Source organism: Geotrypetes seraphini, chromosome 12 (assembly GCF_902459505.1).
Source record: "Geotrypetes seraphini chromosome 12, aGeoSer1.1, whole genome shotgun sequence".
Lineage (NCBI taxonomy): Eukaryota > Metazoa > Chordata > Amphibia > Gymnophiona > Dermophiidae > Geotrypetes > Geotrypetes seraphini.
Genome location: NC_047095.1, coordinates 49,243,206 through 49,259,430, shown reverse-complemented (window position 1 = coordinate 49,259,430; position 16,225 = coordinate 49,243,206). Strand labels below are relative to the sequence as shown.

The window sequence follows — 16,225 nt, the reverse complement described above, 5'->3', positions numbered from 1 at the left end:
GCCCTTAGTGCCAAGACAGACTGGGGGTGAAGCTGGTAGTTATCCATGCACTGCCGATATTCAGCAGTAGTACTGAGATAGCAAAAACGCTGTCCTAGGTTAACTGGTTAATTATCCATGTACGGTGTTTCAATATTGGTGGTATCCTGGTAACTCTCAGAAGCTGCCCCAGAGCAGGATATTCAGTAACTGGTACCTGGCTAGGAGCTGGTACTTAATATTCTGGTTTTATTCACAGGGCCGTGGAGTTGGTGCACCATACCTTCAACTCCAGCTCTGACCGATATTAGGCTTTAATAGTTTAAAATACTTAATATACCACCCTTCAAACAATTTTTACTCTGGATGAATATAACTTTAGATCCAGGACCAATATATGTATATATTAAATAATAATAAAACCCTAAGCGCACATGCGCACTTAGGATTTCGTATTCCCTGCCGCTGTGGTGTGTGATCCGTGGCAGCCAACCCAGCAGCAGGGAACATTCTGGCCACTCCCCTCCTCCCGCCCTCACTCACCCTGGAAGCCAGGCAAGCTCTCTCCCTGCCCGTGTCCTCGGCAGGGAACACATCTCGGCCCTCATTCGCCGCTGCCGCTGCTCATTCTCCTGTAAAGAGCAGCCTGCGATGGTGGTTGGCTTTAGCGAACCTCGCAGGCTGCTCTCCAACTCGGTAGCACGTTCCCTCTGACCGTGATCCCGTGGTCACTGTCCATGATATCCGGATTTCCTGCTCATTTTGAATCCTATTTTGACCTTCCCTAGGGTGTCCCTGTTTACTTTTTTTACCTCTTTTATTGATCCTCCTTGTCTACCTGGTGGGGACTACCGGGGAGGATAGTTATATTTCGTGGCATTTCTTTGTTTTCTTTCTCATTTGTATTGGACCATGCCTTTGTTGTTGTTCTTGCTCTTTAGCAAAGTACCCTGTTGGGTGGTGTACCTTTCACTGTTAATAAACATAAGTTTAAAAAAAAAAAGAGGGAACGTGCTACTGAGGCTGTAGAGCGGCCTGCGAGGTTCGCTAAAGCCGGCCACCATCGCAGGCTGCTCTTTACAGGAGGATCAGCAGCGTGAGAGGAGCCGCCGCCGGCACTTTTAAAACTTAAAACAAAAACCTTCGGCCGCAGCAGGCCAGCCCGCGGGAAGGGAAGGGGGAGGGGCCGAACGGAGCAGGCCAGATCGCATTAAGAGAAGGGAGGGGCCAAACGGAGCAGGACAGCTCACGGTAAGAGAAGGGAATTGCTTCACAGGGACCTGGAGGGGAAGGGAAATACCGCTGCTGCTTCTGCAAAGGAAAGTGGTGGAGGGGGAGAAGGGAGTGGGGGGGGAAATGCTGCTACTACTTCACAGGGACCTGGAGGGGAAGGGAAATACCGCTGCTGCTTCTGCAAAGGAAAGTGGTGGAGGGGGAGAAGGGAGTGGGGGGGAAATGCTGCTACTACTTCACAGGGACCTGGAGGGGAAGGGAAATACCACTGCTGCTTCTGCAAAGGAAAGTGGGGGGGGGGGGGAGGAGAGACAGAAAGAAATACAGACAGACAAAGGAGGCCAGGGAGAGAGACAGACAGAAATAAAGACAGACAGGGGACCAGAGAGACAGACAGACAGACAAAGGGTGCCAGGGAGAGAGAGAGAAAAATAGCAGGAGGGAGAGAGACATAAAAAAAGAAAGACAGACCGGCATATATTCTAGCACCCGTTAATGTAACGGGCTTAAACACTAGTTAAGTATAAAATGATGTTTACCGTATATTACAATTTTTTTATTATTATTATTTTAAAGCTGGGGTCAGAGTCGGTAAATTTTTACCAACTCTGTCTACTATATAAAATTGCTTCTGACTTCACCTCCACCACCCTGCCTATTCAGTCACCAGCTGAATTATGCCTCCAGAGATTTTATCACATGTACAAAACCAGAACTCCCCTACAATGTTTTTAGAGGTAATTTAGTTCTACTCTTCAATAACCGTTCAAAGACTTTATCTTCATTACAAACCTCTGAACTTCCACAATACTTTTGTTACAAGGTAATTCAGATGGTGAGCCAATAATTTTGGTGGCAAACTTATTTCACAACAAGCACTCACAATTTTTATCCATAACAAAAAAAAATTGACTGTTCTTCCCATCACATAATTGGGAAATTCATGGAAACCCATCTGCTGGTTATTCAGTTATCTTCTTAAATCAAAGCAACGCAGCTCGACTGAAATACTCCCACAGAAAAACACAGGGCTTCGTTCACTAAAGTACGTTAATGGATTTAGCACATGCTAATTGTTAGCATAAATACTAAGATATTGATAGGAATAAAATGCATATCTTAGCATTTAAAATGGGCCTGCTAAATCAGTTAGTGCACTTTAGTAAAAGAAGTGCACAATGTCACGATACAATAAAAAATTTATTACAACATGCTTTTCAAAACTTATAAGATTATTTTTATGTTATCTGCTTGGCTTAGGTGCAGAGTTTTAATGGTCAAACTGAATCCTTCAAAAAAATGGATTCTTTATAAACCCCTTTTTTACTAAGCCACGGTAGAGGTTTCTACTGTAGCCCAGAATGCTGAATGCTCTGACACTCATAGAATTCCTATAAGTGTCAAAGCAGCGTTGGGGCATTTAGAGCTCTGGGCCACGGTAGAAACCTCTGCCCTGACTCAGTAAAACGGCCAAAATTTGGTCCAGCATAAGAATGATTCAAAACTGATTTTATGAGTTTTGGAGGCTGCAAATCATTTCTTTTGAAGTACTGCCAATGTTGACACATTCTTCCCTTGCATTAGGAATTCTGAACCCACTTCTTGAAACACACACAGCCAAGTCTGGTTTTCAAGATATCCACAATGAATATGGATGACATATATCTGCATACAATGAAGGCAGGTATGCCAATCTATCCCATGCATATCCTGAGAACCAGACTGGCTGGTTGCATCTAGAGAATGACACGGTGACAAAATTCATCACCGTTCCCATCCCCGCGGATAACCGCGGGAAACCATGTTCATGTCATTCTTTAAGGAGAGAGGAAAGAATCAGAGTATGAATGGCCACAACCACTGACCCGCAAGCTTTGCTTTGAAGAATGCTGGTGTAGAAGGACTGAGGTTGAAACAGACACTACAGAATGACAGTCTCTGGTATCCAGAGCAGATATTGTGATGTCATAATGCCTCATTCCACCAGTGCCTAAGAGCCAATCACATCAGTGATGTCACAATGGCTTCATTATCCTTGGCTCACATAAGAATCAGAGTATGAATGGCCACAACCACTGACCCGCAAGCTTTGCTTTGAAGAATGCTGGTGTAGAAGGACTGAGGTTGAAACAGACACTACAGAATGACAGTCTCTGGTATCCAGAGCAGATATTGTGATGTCATAATGCCTCATTCCACCAGTGCCTAAGAGCCAATCACATCAGTGATGTCACAATGGCTTCATTATCCTTGGCTCACATAAGAATCAGAGTATGAATGGCCACAACCACTGACCCGCAAGCTTTGCTTTGAAGAATGCTGGTGTAGAAGGACTGAGGTTGAAACAGATACTACAGAATGACAGTCTCTGGTATCCAGAGCAGATATTGTGATGTCATAATGCCTCATTCCACCAGTGCCTAAGAGCCAATCACATCAGTGATGTCACAATGGCTTCATTATCCTTGGCTCACATAAGAATCAGAGTATGAATGGCCACAACCACTGACCCGCAAGCTTTGCTTTGAAGAATGCTGGTGTCGAAGGACCGAGGTTGAAATAGACACTAGAAAATGACATGGGATTATTTCCCACGGTTATCCGCGGGGACGGGAACGGTGATGAATTTTGTCACCGTGTCATTCTCTGGTTGCATCCAAACGAGTAGGCTGAGGATCCCAGTTATCTGGGAAAAAGCACTTTCTTCCATTTGTTCCCACTGTTCATAGGTGGGTTCATTTATGAACAGAATACCATTCATTCCCTGCTTTGCTCAGCGAGTTATTGATGATAATATTTGCGTACAGGGTTTCCATAATCATGAAAAAGATCTCAAGTGATTTCATGCAGAAATTAAACTAAACTGCTGCTTTTATTAAACTAAACATCCATAAATGCCCAAAAAAATCAGCAGGGTAAAATAAATATTGTTTTTCTTGGTGCCTCAGGAGATCGTGCGTTCATCAGATCAGGGTTTCTTGGAGACAGCCGTGATGTTTCCTTGGCTGTAACAAGGAATTGCGCTTTCTCATGTGTGGGTCCCATTTTATGGAACAAGTTGCCAGGGAAAGCAATTTTAAAGACATTGTGCACTTTTGAAGGTGTTGCAATGCTTGCTTTTTTGTGACAGTTTATTGGACAAGTTAACATATTTTAGGGAATAAAGATGTCTGGGCTGCTCCAGTTTCCTAAAGTAACTAGACAACTGATCCTCTCTTCTCTCTCCCCTCTATAGCGATTAACTTGTTCTATTGATCACTCTCTCCTCAAAAATGGATTTCCTGTCCTATTAACCCTCTTTCTTCCTCCCCTCTTAAAGTCAATCAATTTGTACCTTTGCTTAATCTTTGTAAACCGCATAGAACTTCACAGTATTGCGGTATATAAGCTGTTATTATTATTATTATATTATTCTAGGGGTTTCTCCTCTTTGTGAACCATTTTAAGATTTTTTTTTTAATATAACAGTATATAAGATGCATGCCTAAATAAATATATAGATATATAGCAAGTGTCTCATGAAATACTCACGTTCCCAATCTCAAAGTTCTGCCTCATAAGGAGGTAGAGAGAGGCACTAGCATGTGATCTTATCGTACCGATGCTGCTGCTGCAGTGACGGAGGAGCCTCAAGCACAAGTCTGCGCACTGCTCCGTCTCTTCCTCAAACAGGAGCTCAGGGAACTGCAATAGTACATCACAATTCATCATCTTATTGGCTACTCAGGAAAGCCAGATAAAGTCACACGCATCATTTTCAGCAAGACAGAAAAGAAAGCGACCATATGGTCTCCCAGAGAGTCAGTGGCAAAGGAGAGTCCTGAAACCCTGTCCCATTAAGTATTCTGAATCACACACCGATGTTAAGCTCTCTAGACTTCCTTTGCCTCCCCCTCCTCCCCAGCTTTATGACAGTAGACACAATTTTGCTAGTGAACTATCAGGTTCGCCTGGATTTCAAAATTAAATACACTTGAAAAATAAAAACAAATAATCTTAAGAGTACACTTTTGATTTATAATAAGCTGGACAAAAGGTTCCACACAGAATTAAGAGAGTCTACTTTTCTGTAACACATGTATGCGGGATTGGTGTTATAACATGGGCCAAAAGCAGAAATTTGTTTATTTGCCAGGTACTCAAAAAAATCTTTATAGACTGCGCATTATTCAGAATGCGGCAATCCGGTTGATTTTCAGTCTGAAAAAGTCTGACCATATTACTCCTTTTCTGCGTAAACTCCATTGGTTGCCGGTTGAAGCACGTTTAAAATTTAAGTTTGGCTGTATATGTTTTAAGGTAATATCTGGTCTTATACACAATTATCTAGTGGATTTGTTAACATTTGTTCATGCGAAACGCTTTAGGCCTTTAGACGCTCTCTTCTCTTTTCCATCTGTTAAGGCGCTTGCTGTCTAACACCTGGCAGGATACGCATTTCAAATCTGACATACTATATCCACAAAACAGAAAATAAAATTATTTTTTCTACCTTTTGTTGTCTGGTCATTATTCAAATCATGTTGGTCCTTTAAATAAATAAGTGACAGAATCCTAGTCGCATGCCCTGCTTACGAGAGTTTAAGCTACAAGATCAGGTCTAACCACCATAACTTACTAAAGACGCTGGCCTCATCCAAAGTATTTAAGCTAGCACACGTACCTTTGAAACGAGGGCTCTCTGTGTAGCGAAGCAGTGCTGCAAATATAGTGCACTCTGATTGCAGGCCATGCTGTGCAGGAGAGTTTTAAGGACCCCGCCCAGGATACTTTCTTTCGATTCTGTCACAGACACGGTCTGCAAGATATGAAAGGCGGCAATACGATCAATTTATTGAAGCCAATATAAAAATAATGATTTGCTCTGAATTCAAGCTTTCTGACAATGTGCTGTGATAGGAAATGTGGAAACAACTTGTTGTAAAAGGCTTCTCTTATATGCAAACATATAATAAGTGTTGATCATGGTTCATAGACAACGGCGTGAAAGACAAAAGCGCGCGCCAACAATTGAGCGCAGCGCGTGCCGCTCTAAATTACAGTTTTTAGGGGCTCCGACGGGGGTTTTTGTTGGGGAACCCCCCCAGTTTACTTAATAGACATCGCGCCGGCGTTATGGGGGGTTTGGGGGGTTGTAGCCCTCCACATTTTACTGTAAACTGAACTTTTTCCCTAAAAACAGGGAAAAAGTGAAGTTTTCAGTAAAATGTGGGGGGTTACAACCCCCCACACCCCCCACAACGCCCCCACAACGCGGCGTGATGTCTATTAAGTAAAGTGGGGGGGTTCCCCCCCACGCCCCCCCGTCGGAGTGCTAAAAACAGTAATTTAGAGCGGCGCGGCGGCGCGCGCTGCGCTCAATTGTCTGGGCACGCCTTTGTCCCGGCGCGCTTTTGACCTGACACCGTTGATCATGAACAAGAGGAAAAAGGCTCTCAGAAGCTGACAGACTTAGGCCAGGATTTTCAAAAACCCACGTTAAAAAACGACGGTCTGCTACCGCAGCCATTTTGATGTATAAGTTAAACTGTAGAGCATTAGGATAATAAGCAGATGGAACCACACCAGTAAATTGAAATTTATTGCAGAGGTGAAATAATTCAGTGAAAACCTGAAGCAGTCGTGGCTCCTGAAGACGCTGATCCAGCAAAACACAGCCCTGTGTTGGGCCGACTGAACAACATGATTGTAGAGTCCAGTGGTGATATCGGAAAGCATGAACTATAATCATTGTGGTTGAGCAACATGAGACTGTGGTAACAATTTGCAATACAGCAAGAGAACGTGTGATAATTTTAAAAACGGGACAATGTGGTTTTGAAAGGAACTGAAACTGCAAAGGCTTTGTCCAAGTCCAGGTTTTCTTGCCCAATGGAGTATTCCCGCAGAGCTATTTTATAAAGAAAACAGTTGTGTAGTGTGATTTGTTCATAGAGAGTGTGGTTTGGTAATATGTTATTCAAATCAGTGTGATATAAATATATTTATTATATGGTAATAAAAAAACAAAACATGATAAATGCAACAGAAGGCTTCTTAAAGTTAGTAGGCATCTAAAAACCCGAAACATTCTTAAAAAATCACGTATGCAAATAAGATCGGTGGATAGCAGCAAAGATTTCTTACATTTGCATGTGCCCATTGCTGATGGGCACATGCGCAGAAAAATGCCGTAAAAAAACCCAACACTCTCCTGCTGCACTATTGGACGAATGGAAGGGAGAGGAGGGGAGAAGCAACATGAACTTTTTTCAATAGCGTATAAAACATGCCTTTCTCTCCAAAAAAACTATTATAATTCAGGTAAATCTTGTTATTTGTTTTTAATGTAAAATTTAATCAAGACCCACAGCCAGAAACATACAAGACAAGGGTATCATACACACGCTCAAGAAGAAACACTGGCTTTTAACAAGCGTGCAAGAAACATGCCTGCCTCTTCCCAAAACTCAAAAGAAGCGTGATTTTACTACCCTCCACTAAATATATTTTTTTTTCCATTAGCCACAGTCAAAATACAAGTGCTGGCACAGTAATGGCATCCCTGGACCAGTCACTGCTTTTTGTCACCAAAAGCTTACGCCGCTCTTCAAAAATACCTCAGCGATTTTTAAGAATCCACCGGAGGGCTCATTTCAATGTTAAAGAGCCCATTTGCATGCCATTGTCGGAGACTGCTAGAAACCTTGTTAAAGGCGGAGATAATCCGCCCACTAAAAATGCGTGCAGGCCAAACCGCCGGAAAACAGTTTAGCCACGGCGTTAAAGTTTTGAGAATCTCGCTCCAAGTCTGAGACTTATCAGTGCCAGATTTCAATCATTGATCCTACAAAATTTGAGAGGTTTTTTTTTTTTGGTTTTTTTTTGTAGGAACAATTATTGAAATCTGGAACTGATAAGTCTCAGTCTTTTTTTCCTGTCAGAGCAGGTTTCCGAAATCCTTATTCCTCTCATTTATGATCAACACTTATTATATATTGCAATTAGGAGTCTTTGGGCTCCTTTTATTTAGGTGCGCTATGCTTTTTAGTGCGTGCTAAACGCTAACGTGTGCAAGCTAGTCTATGGACGTGTTAGCGGTTAGAGCGCACTTAGATGTAGCGTGTGCTAAACACCCACTAAAACGGGGGGGGGGGGGGAGGGTTAGGTGTTGTGTTTACTGAGCAGTAGCTATTCAGGGCTTTCTATTTTCATCTCCTGCACTGGATTGGTGAAGAAGTAACACTCCAAAAGTCAACTTTCTTGAAATGCTACAAGGGGAGGATTTTCAGTACGATGTTCAGCAGCCAAATAAACCACCCTTTTTCAGCTAATTAATGTCAGGCAAATTTTCTGAAAAGAAAGTGCACATATGTTTTTCTCATCTAAACAATGTCACTTAAAAGTGTACTTATCAATGTAGGTTACTGTAAGAACATCTTATTTTACCACTAAGATCTAGGTAAAAAAAAACCGTAAGTATAAAATAATACATTTACATAAATTATAATGTTGTAAGTTTTTATATTTATCAACTCCAGCTCCATAGCCCTCCATATACTCTTATGCATGCATAATTACCATGGTGGGAGCGATTATTGTTTTACTGGCGATTCACAGCACAATAGCATGCAAATTATATGCACGCAATTTGTGCGGAGCATCGCCGGTAAACGGGGGAAGGAATTGTGCCTGGCACTTGCTCAGAACAGCAATCACTGGGCACAGCTCCTTCCTCCTGTCAAAAGTGGGAAAAAAATCCCACTGATGCTGTTCTCCCTGCCGGCTCAGTGGACCAGGGCTCCCCCTGCCACAATCGGCTCAGCTGACAGGGAGCGCCCCCAATTCTTCTCTTCCATCCACCCTCGTGGATATCCCCCCTCCCCTACCGTTAAATTAGCAGAAGGGATACCCACTTCCTCCTGCTGGCGAGCCCTCCCCAATCCCTGTACTGAAGATCGGCAGGATGGATGCTCCTACCTTGGTGGTCTAGTGTGGCCCCCCACACCTTGTTAAGAAGGCCGGCAGGAGTGATGCTCAATCCCTCCTGCTGGCAGACACACCTCTTCAAAATAGCGGGCCTTCCCTTCCTGGTGCATCCTGTGATGCACTGGGAAGGGGGCCTAAGGCCCTGATTGGCCCAGGAGCCTAAGACCCCTTCCTCTAGTGGCCTAGGGAGGAGTTTTGAGCGCCTGGGCCAATCAGAGCCTTAGGTCCCTCTCAGTGAATCCCAGGGTGCACCAGGAAGGGGCCTAAGGACCATGGTAAAATATATGCATTTAATGATGGTTTAGCGCCATTGTTAAATGCACAGTGACTTTAGAGAATCTGTGCATGAGTGTCCTCAGTATGGGCCCTAAAGTGGACGCGTGGCCTAATGGTTAGTGTAACTGTCTCTGCATCCTGAGGTTGTGAGTTCAATTCTACTGCAGCTCCTTATGATTCTGGGCAACTTACTTAACACTTCATTGCCCCATGTAAACTGCTTTGATTATGAAAACCGCACAGAAGAAGCGGTATATCAAATTCGGTCCCTTTAAAGTAACTGTCTGGCTTAGAAACAGGTTAAGTGGAAGGAAACCTAGGGTAGTAGGTAAAGTGAGTTCACTCTGAGGAAAAAGAGGTTATCAATGGTGAGCCACAAGGATCATTTTAACATCCTTGTCTGGAAAGGTTTGACTCTTTGAAGATGATACTATTATTATTATGATGATGATGATACTGAACTCTGTAATAGGGTAGGCACCCCAGAGGGTGTGATAGCTGCTTTCCCTTACCTGAACAACTATTTCCAAGGTATCGAGGACAATCAGGTTGGCTTCAGTTGCAAGGTTCCCATCTATAAGTGCTTCATGCTCTAGCTCTGCTCGTGATCTTAAAAATGAGAAAACACAATTGTTAAGGTTTAAGTCGACATACTTCACAAAACATTACTTTTATCCAAAAGACAGACTTCAACTAATAAAAACTGCACATGGTTTCTGAGAGACAGTACAATAGGCAAACGCTGAACACCCAAGAGGCTCATTTTCAAAAAAAACAGAAAGACATCCAAAAGACAGCAGAAACAGGCACTCGGACGTCCTAATCGCCAGGAAACAAAACTTTCTGGATGCCTTGCTAGTCTTCTTAGCCGCTGTGCGCTCAAAGTTCATGGGCGTATGCTGGAAGCATGTTATGCAAAAATCATCCAATATTCCAAGTATTCTATATAATTCATATAGAGATATCAGCTTTTAGATTTTTTTTCAGATTTATCTTCAGGATCTCAGCGACACCACTCACCGCTCAGTATGACTCATATCGGTATAGCTTTATATGCCATGTCGTCATTGATCCACAAATAACTTTTTGTGCTAAATTAGCTCCTTAAATATCATTTAGTGGTTATAAATACTCAATATTTTAAATATTTTGCATGCTTAGGATAAATAAAATATCGGTGACCATTGTCAAGAACATTCTAAAAGATAAGATACTTTATTCTAAGCATGCAAAATATTTAAATTGAGTATTTATAAGCACTAAATGATATTTAAGGAGCTAATTTAGCATAAAAAGTTATTTGTGGATCAATGACGATATGGCATAAAAAGCTATACCGATATGAGACATACTGAGTGGTGAGTGGTGTCGCTGAGATCCTGAAGATAAATCTGAAAAAATTCTAAAAGCTGATATTTCTATATGAATTATATAGAATACTTGGAATATTGAATATTTGCATTAGATAATTGAGATTCCAAGTACAAATTTATTAAATTTAAATCATTGGGTGGGATGCATGTTATGGGCAGACTTTGGACGGGTTTAACACTTGGATGTTTTCTGACTTTCCCAAGACGTCCTGGATGGAACTTAGAAGTCCAAGGCTAGACCTGTGCCAAAAAGATACCCAAACTGACCAGATGACTACTAGAGGGATTAAGTAATGATACCCCTCACACTCCCCCAGTGGTCACTGACCCTCACCCACACCCCCAAAATCTGAATGAAACAGTACATACCTGTCTCTGAAACAGAAGAACCTGGTATGAGAAATCCTAGTACAGCATCATACAGGTGGCTTAAGTAGCCTGGTGGATGGGCTACTGAACCATAGAGAGGCGGACCCAGGCCCATTAGTCACTCTAACTATAACCCTACTATACTGCCATATAGGTGTCACCTGTAGGGGTGGTAGACAGGTGGGTATAGTTTGGGGAAGTTTTGGAGGGCTCAGCAAAAATTATAAGAGAGTTATGTGAGATGTACATCTGGCACCATTTATGTGCCGTTCACAGTAGCACCCTCTAAGATGTCCCACTGCTCTGTTGGCATGTCTGTATGGCCAGTTCATTACAGCGCTGGCCCCTCCTACGGCCAAATGGTCTGAATTTAGATGTTTTGAACTTGGATTTTTTTTTTGTGGTCGAAAATGGCCAAAAAAAGTTAGGCGTCCTAAGGTTGGACAACCTGATGGCCAAGACGTCTAAGTATGAAATTTTAGATTAAAAAAAACTTACATAAGAACATAAGAAATGCCTCTGCTGGGTCAGACCCGAGGTCCATCGTGCCCAGCAGTCCGCTCACGCGGCGGCCCAACAGGTCCAGGACCTGTGCAGTAATCTTCTATCTATACCCCTCTATCCCCATTTCCAGTAGAAATTTGTCCAATCCTTTCTTGAACCCCAGTACCGTACTCTGCCTTATAACGTCCTCTGGAAGCGCATTCCAGGTGTCCACCACACGTTGGGTAAAGAAGAACTTCCTAGCATTTGTTTTGAATCTGTCCCCTTTCAACTTTTCCGAATGCCCTCTTGTTCTCTTATTTTTCGAAAGTTCGAAGAATCTGTCCCTCTCTACTCTCTCTATGCCCTTCATGATCTTATAAGTCTCTATCATATCCCCTCTAAGTCTCCTCTTCTCCAAGGAAAAGAGACCCAGCTTCTCCAATCTCTCAGAATATGACAGGTTTTCCATACCTATTATCAGACGTGTTGCTCTCCTTTGAACCCTCTCGACTAATGCCATATCCTTCTTAAGATACGGCGACCAATATTGGACGCAGTACTCCAAATGCGGGCGCACCATCGCCCGATACAACGGCAGGATAACTTCTTTCGTTCTGGCTGTAATACCCTTTTTGATTATACCAAGCATTCTATTCGCTCTCTTAGCAGCCGCTGCACACTGTACCGACGGCTTCATTGTCATGTCCACCATTACCCCCAAGTCCCTTTCCTGGGTACTCTTATTCAATAACATTCCTCCCATTGTATAGTTGTACCTCGAGTTTCTGCTCCCCACATGTAATACTTTACATTTTTCAATGTTGAACTTCATCTGCCATTTCGCCGCCCATTCTTCTAATTTGTTCAAGTCCCTTTGCAACTTTTCGCAGTCCTCTGTAGTCCGAGCTCCATTAAATAGTTTGGTGTCGTCCGCAAATTTTATTATCTCGCACTTCGTTCCTGTTTCTAGATCATTTATGAAGATATTAAATAACAGCGGCCCGAGCACCGAGCCCTGCGGGACACCACTCGTGACCCTCCTCCAGTCGGAGTAGTGACCCTTCACTCCTACCCTTTGTTTTCTACCCTCCAACCAGTTTCTGATCCATCTATGTACGTCTCCTTCCACCCCATGGTTCTTCAGTTTCCGGAGTAGACGTTCATGGGGCACCTTGTCAAAGGCTTTTTGGAAATCTAGATATATGATGTATATGGGGTCTCCTTTGTCCATCCGTTTGTTGATCCCTTCGAAGAAGTGCAATAAATTCGTTAGGCACGATCTTCCCTTGCAGAAACCATGCTGGCTGGTTATCAGAAGTTCATTTTTTTCAAAATGTTGATCGATGTTTTCTTTTATCAGTGCTTCTGCCATTTTCCCTGGAACCGAAGACAGGCTCACCGGCCTGTAGTTTCCCGGGTCACCTCTTGATCCCTTTTTAAAGATGGGCGTAACGTTGACTATCTTCCAATCTTCCGGGATCTCGCCTGTTTTCAGGGATAAGTTGCAAATTTGCTGCAGTAGTTCCGCTATCTCCTCCTTTAATTCCTTCAGAACCCTTGGATGTATGCCATCCGGACCCGGGGATTTGTCAGTTTTTAGTTTTTCTATCTGCCTACGAACGTCCTCAAGGCTCACTTCTATGGATGTTAATTTTTCTGCCTGACTTCCATTGAAGAATTGCTCAGGTTCCGGTATGTTGGACGTGTTTTCGTTTGTAAATACAGACGAGAAGAACATGTTAAGTCTTTCTGCCACTACCTTCTCCTCCTTCACCACTCCCTTCCTGTCTCCGTCGTCCAGCGGTCCCACTTCCTCTCTAGCCGGCTGCTTCCCTTTAACATATCTGAAGAATGGTTTGAAATTTCTTGCTTCCCTGGCTAGCCTCTCTTCATACTCTCTTTTGGCTTTCCGAACCTCACGGTGACATTCTTTTTGATGCTTCTTGTGCTCTTTCCAGCTCCCCTCAGTTTTGTCCTTTTTCCATTTCTTGAATGATTTTTTCTTATTGCCTATCGCTTCCTTCACTGTTTTGGTTATCCACGCCGGGTCTTTTGTTCGATTCTTTTTACACCCCTTCCTGAATCTGGGGATATACAGATTTTGCGCCTCGCTCACCATGTCCCTGAAGAAGGACCAGGCATGATTTACCGTTAGCCATGTTTTGGAAGTGTTCCTAAGTTTCTTCCTTACCAATTCCCTCATTGCTTCGTAGTTTCCTTTCCTGAAGTTAAACGTTGTCGCAATGGATCTCTTGCCTTTTGACACTCCCACCTCAACCTTGAACTTGATCATATTATGATCGCTGTTTCCCAATGGTCCCACTACTTCTACTTCCTTTGCAGGTCCCCTTAACCCATTTAGGATTAGATCCAGAGTGGCATTTCCTCTCGTCGGTTCTCTAACAAGCTGTTCCATGAAACAATCCTGTGTAGCTTCCAGGAATTTTGTTTCCCTAGCGCATTTCGAGCTTCCAAGCCTCCAGTCTATCCCAGGGTAGTTGAAGTCTCCCATAATAACCGTGTTGCCGCTTTTGCATTCACGCTTCATCTCGGCTTCCATTTCCTCATCAATATCTCTGGTTTGCCCCGGTGGGCGATAAAACAGGCCCATCTTTATTTCAGGCCCTTTCCTTCCCGGTATTTTAACCCATAGAGATTCCGGCTTGCTGGCCGTCTCTGCTGTGTCCATTTGTGTGGATTGTATGCCTTCTTTTATGTATAGGGCTATTCCACCTCCTTTTTGTCCTGTTCTGTCCTGGCGATAGAGCTTGTATCCCGGTAGTGCTGTATCCCATTTGCTTTCCTCATTCCACCATGTTTCAGAGATTCCAATGATGTCGATGTCTTCTGCGTTGGCCAAGGCTTCTAGTTCCCCCATTTTGTTTCTTAGGCTCCTTGCATTAGCATATATGCACTTTAGATCCTGGTATTTTGCTGTCCTCCTTTCCTTTCCCTGTGCTTCGGTCCATATTTTCTTCTCTTTTGCTGCAGACATTGTAACCACTTCTTCTGGGTTAGTCGACTCCTGTAGTTTGTCCCTTGTTCCTTCCCAGCCATTTTTCCCCTCGGTATCTTCACAGGATACCGTCTTCCGAATCGTCGACCCTTTGTCAACTGTCGGCTTTCCCCTTCTTCTTAGTTTAAAGCCTGTTCTATTCCTCTCTTGACGTTGTTTGCTAGGAGTCTAGTTCCTGCTGCGCTCAGGTGCAGTCCATCTTTCCTGTATAGCTTGCTCTTGCCCCAGAACGCCGTCCAGTTCCTCACGAAGTGGAATCCTTCTTCCTCACACCATCTCCTCATCCACGTATTTATTGATTGTAGTTCCTCCTGCCTTTTCACATCTGCCCTCGGTACTGGTAGGATCTCAGAGAACACTATCTTCTGGGTTCTCATCTTCAGCTTCCTTCCCAGAATCTTGAATTGTTCTAACAGCGTGCTTCTTTTGTAGTCTCTCCTGCTGACATCGTTCGTCCCGATGTGGATCACTACAGCGGTCTCTTCTGTCTCCGCCCCTTCCAGGATCATTTCAATTTTGTCCCCGATGTCCTTGGTTCTTGCTCCCGGAAGGCAGGTCACCAGTCGGTCCTCTCTCCCTCCTGCTATGTGGCTGTCCACATGCCTAAGGATCGAGTCTCCCACTAGGATCGCTGACTTTCCTCTCTTCAATTTTCGCTTCGGTCTCAGGTCAATGTCCTCAATGTACTTCACTCTTTCTTCATTTGGGCCTCGACTAGCCAAAATCTCCCCCTCTTGCGATAGCCCTCTGTGGGTGTCATCCTTGGGGTAATCTTCTTCTTGCTCTCCCTTGCATGTTGGTATCCGTGTAGCTTCTTCTTTCATCTGAAGTTCGTTCTCTTCCACCTTCGTCCTGTATGCCTCTTCAATGAATCTCTCGAGTTCCCTGACTTCCTCCTCAATGTGTCTCTCCGTGGTGTGAAATCCTTCTAGCTCCTGAATCTTGTCCTCTAGTCCCTTGACCTCCTTCTTCAAGCTTTTCAGTTCCTGACACCGACCGCATACATACGACTGTCTCCCCGAGGGGAGATAGTCGTACATATGACAGTCTGTGCAGAACACTGGAAAGCTCATCTTCTGGCTTCCTTCTGCTTCCATTGTTGTTCCTTCTTTAAGATATCAGTTGAGATTACTTGTGACTTGTGCCCGCTTTGTGTCCTTTCTCTCTCTCTATCTGCTGCTGGGGTCCTCTCTCTCTCTACCAGCCGCTGGTGTCCTCTCTCTCACTCTCTCCCTCTGCCTGCTTGTTATACTTGTGTGAACGGCTTGGCCCTTTGTGTCTGTCTCTTTCTTACCTTCTGTGCTTTCCTTCTGTACTTGTCGCTTCTTTACCTTCTGTCTTACTCCGTTGCCTTGTCCCTTCTCAAAGGCCCTTCCGACGCTGCCTCTGACGCGGTGGGGGTGGGCGGAGCGTACTCTCGCCGCTTCCCCTAGTCCTGTGCTTCTTCCTGCCTCCTTCCCCTGCGCAGAACTCTGTGTCTCCGACTCTCCCTCTCTGTCCGGCTACCAGAGCACGCTGCCTTCTT

General features: G+C 43.9%; 1 protein-coding gene across 8 annotated transcripts in view; it reads right to left on the bottom strand.

The window, feature by feature from the left end:
• The window catches only part of DOCK7 (dedicator of cytokinesis 7), a 287,050-nt gene that overhangs the window by 41,751 nt on the left and 229,074 nt on the right, over window positions 1-16,225 (bottom strand). For all 8 annotated transcript variants that reach the window (XM_033917242.1, XM_033917240.1, XM_033917241.1 and 5 more), the window contains 3 exons: window positions 9,969-10,065; window positions 5,876-6,010; window positions 4,744-4,896 (listed from right to left, as the gene is read on the bottom strand). In XM_033917242.1, coding sequence (XP_033773133.1) covers window positions 4,744-4,896; window positions 5,876-6,010; window positions 9,969-10,065 — 385 coding nt within the window. The remainder of the gene's footprint in view (window positions 1-4,743; window positions 4,897-5,875; window positions 6,011-9,968; window positions 10,066-16,225) is intronic.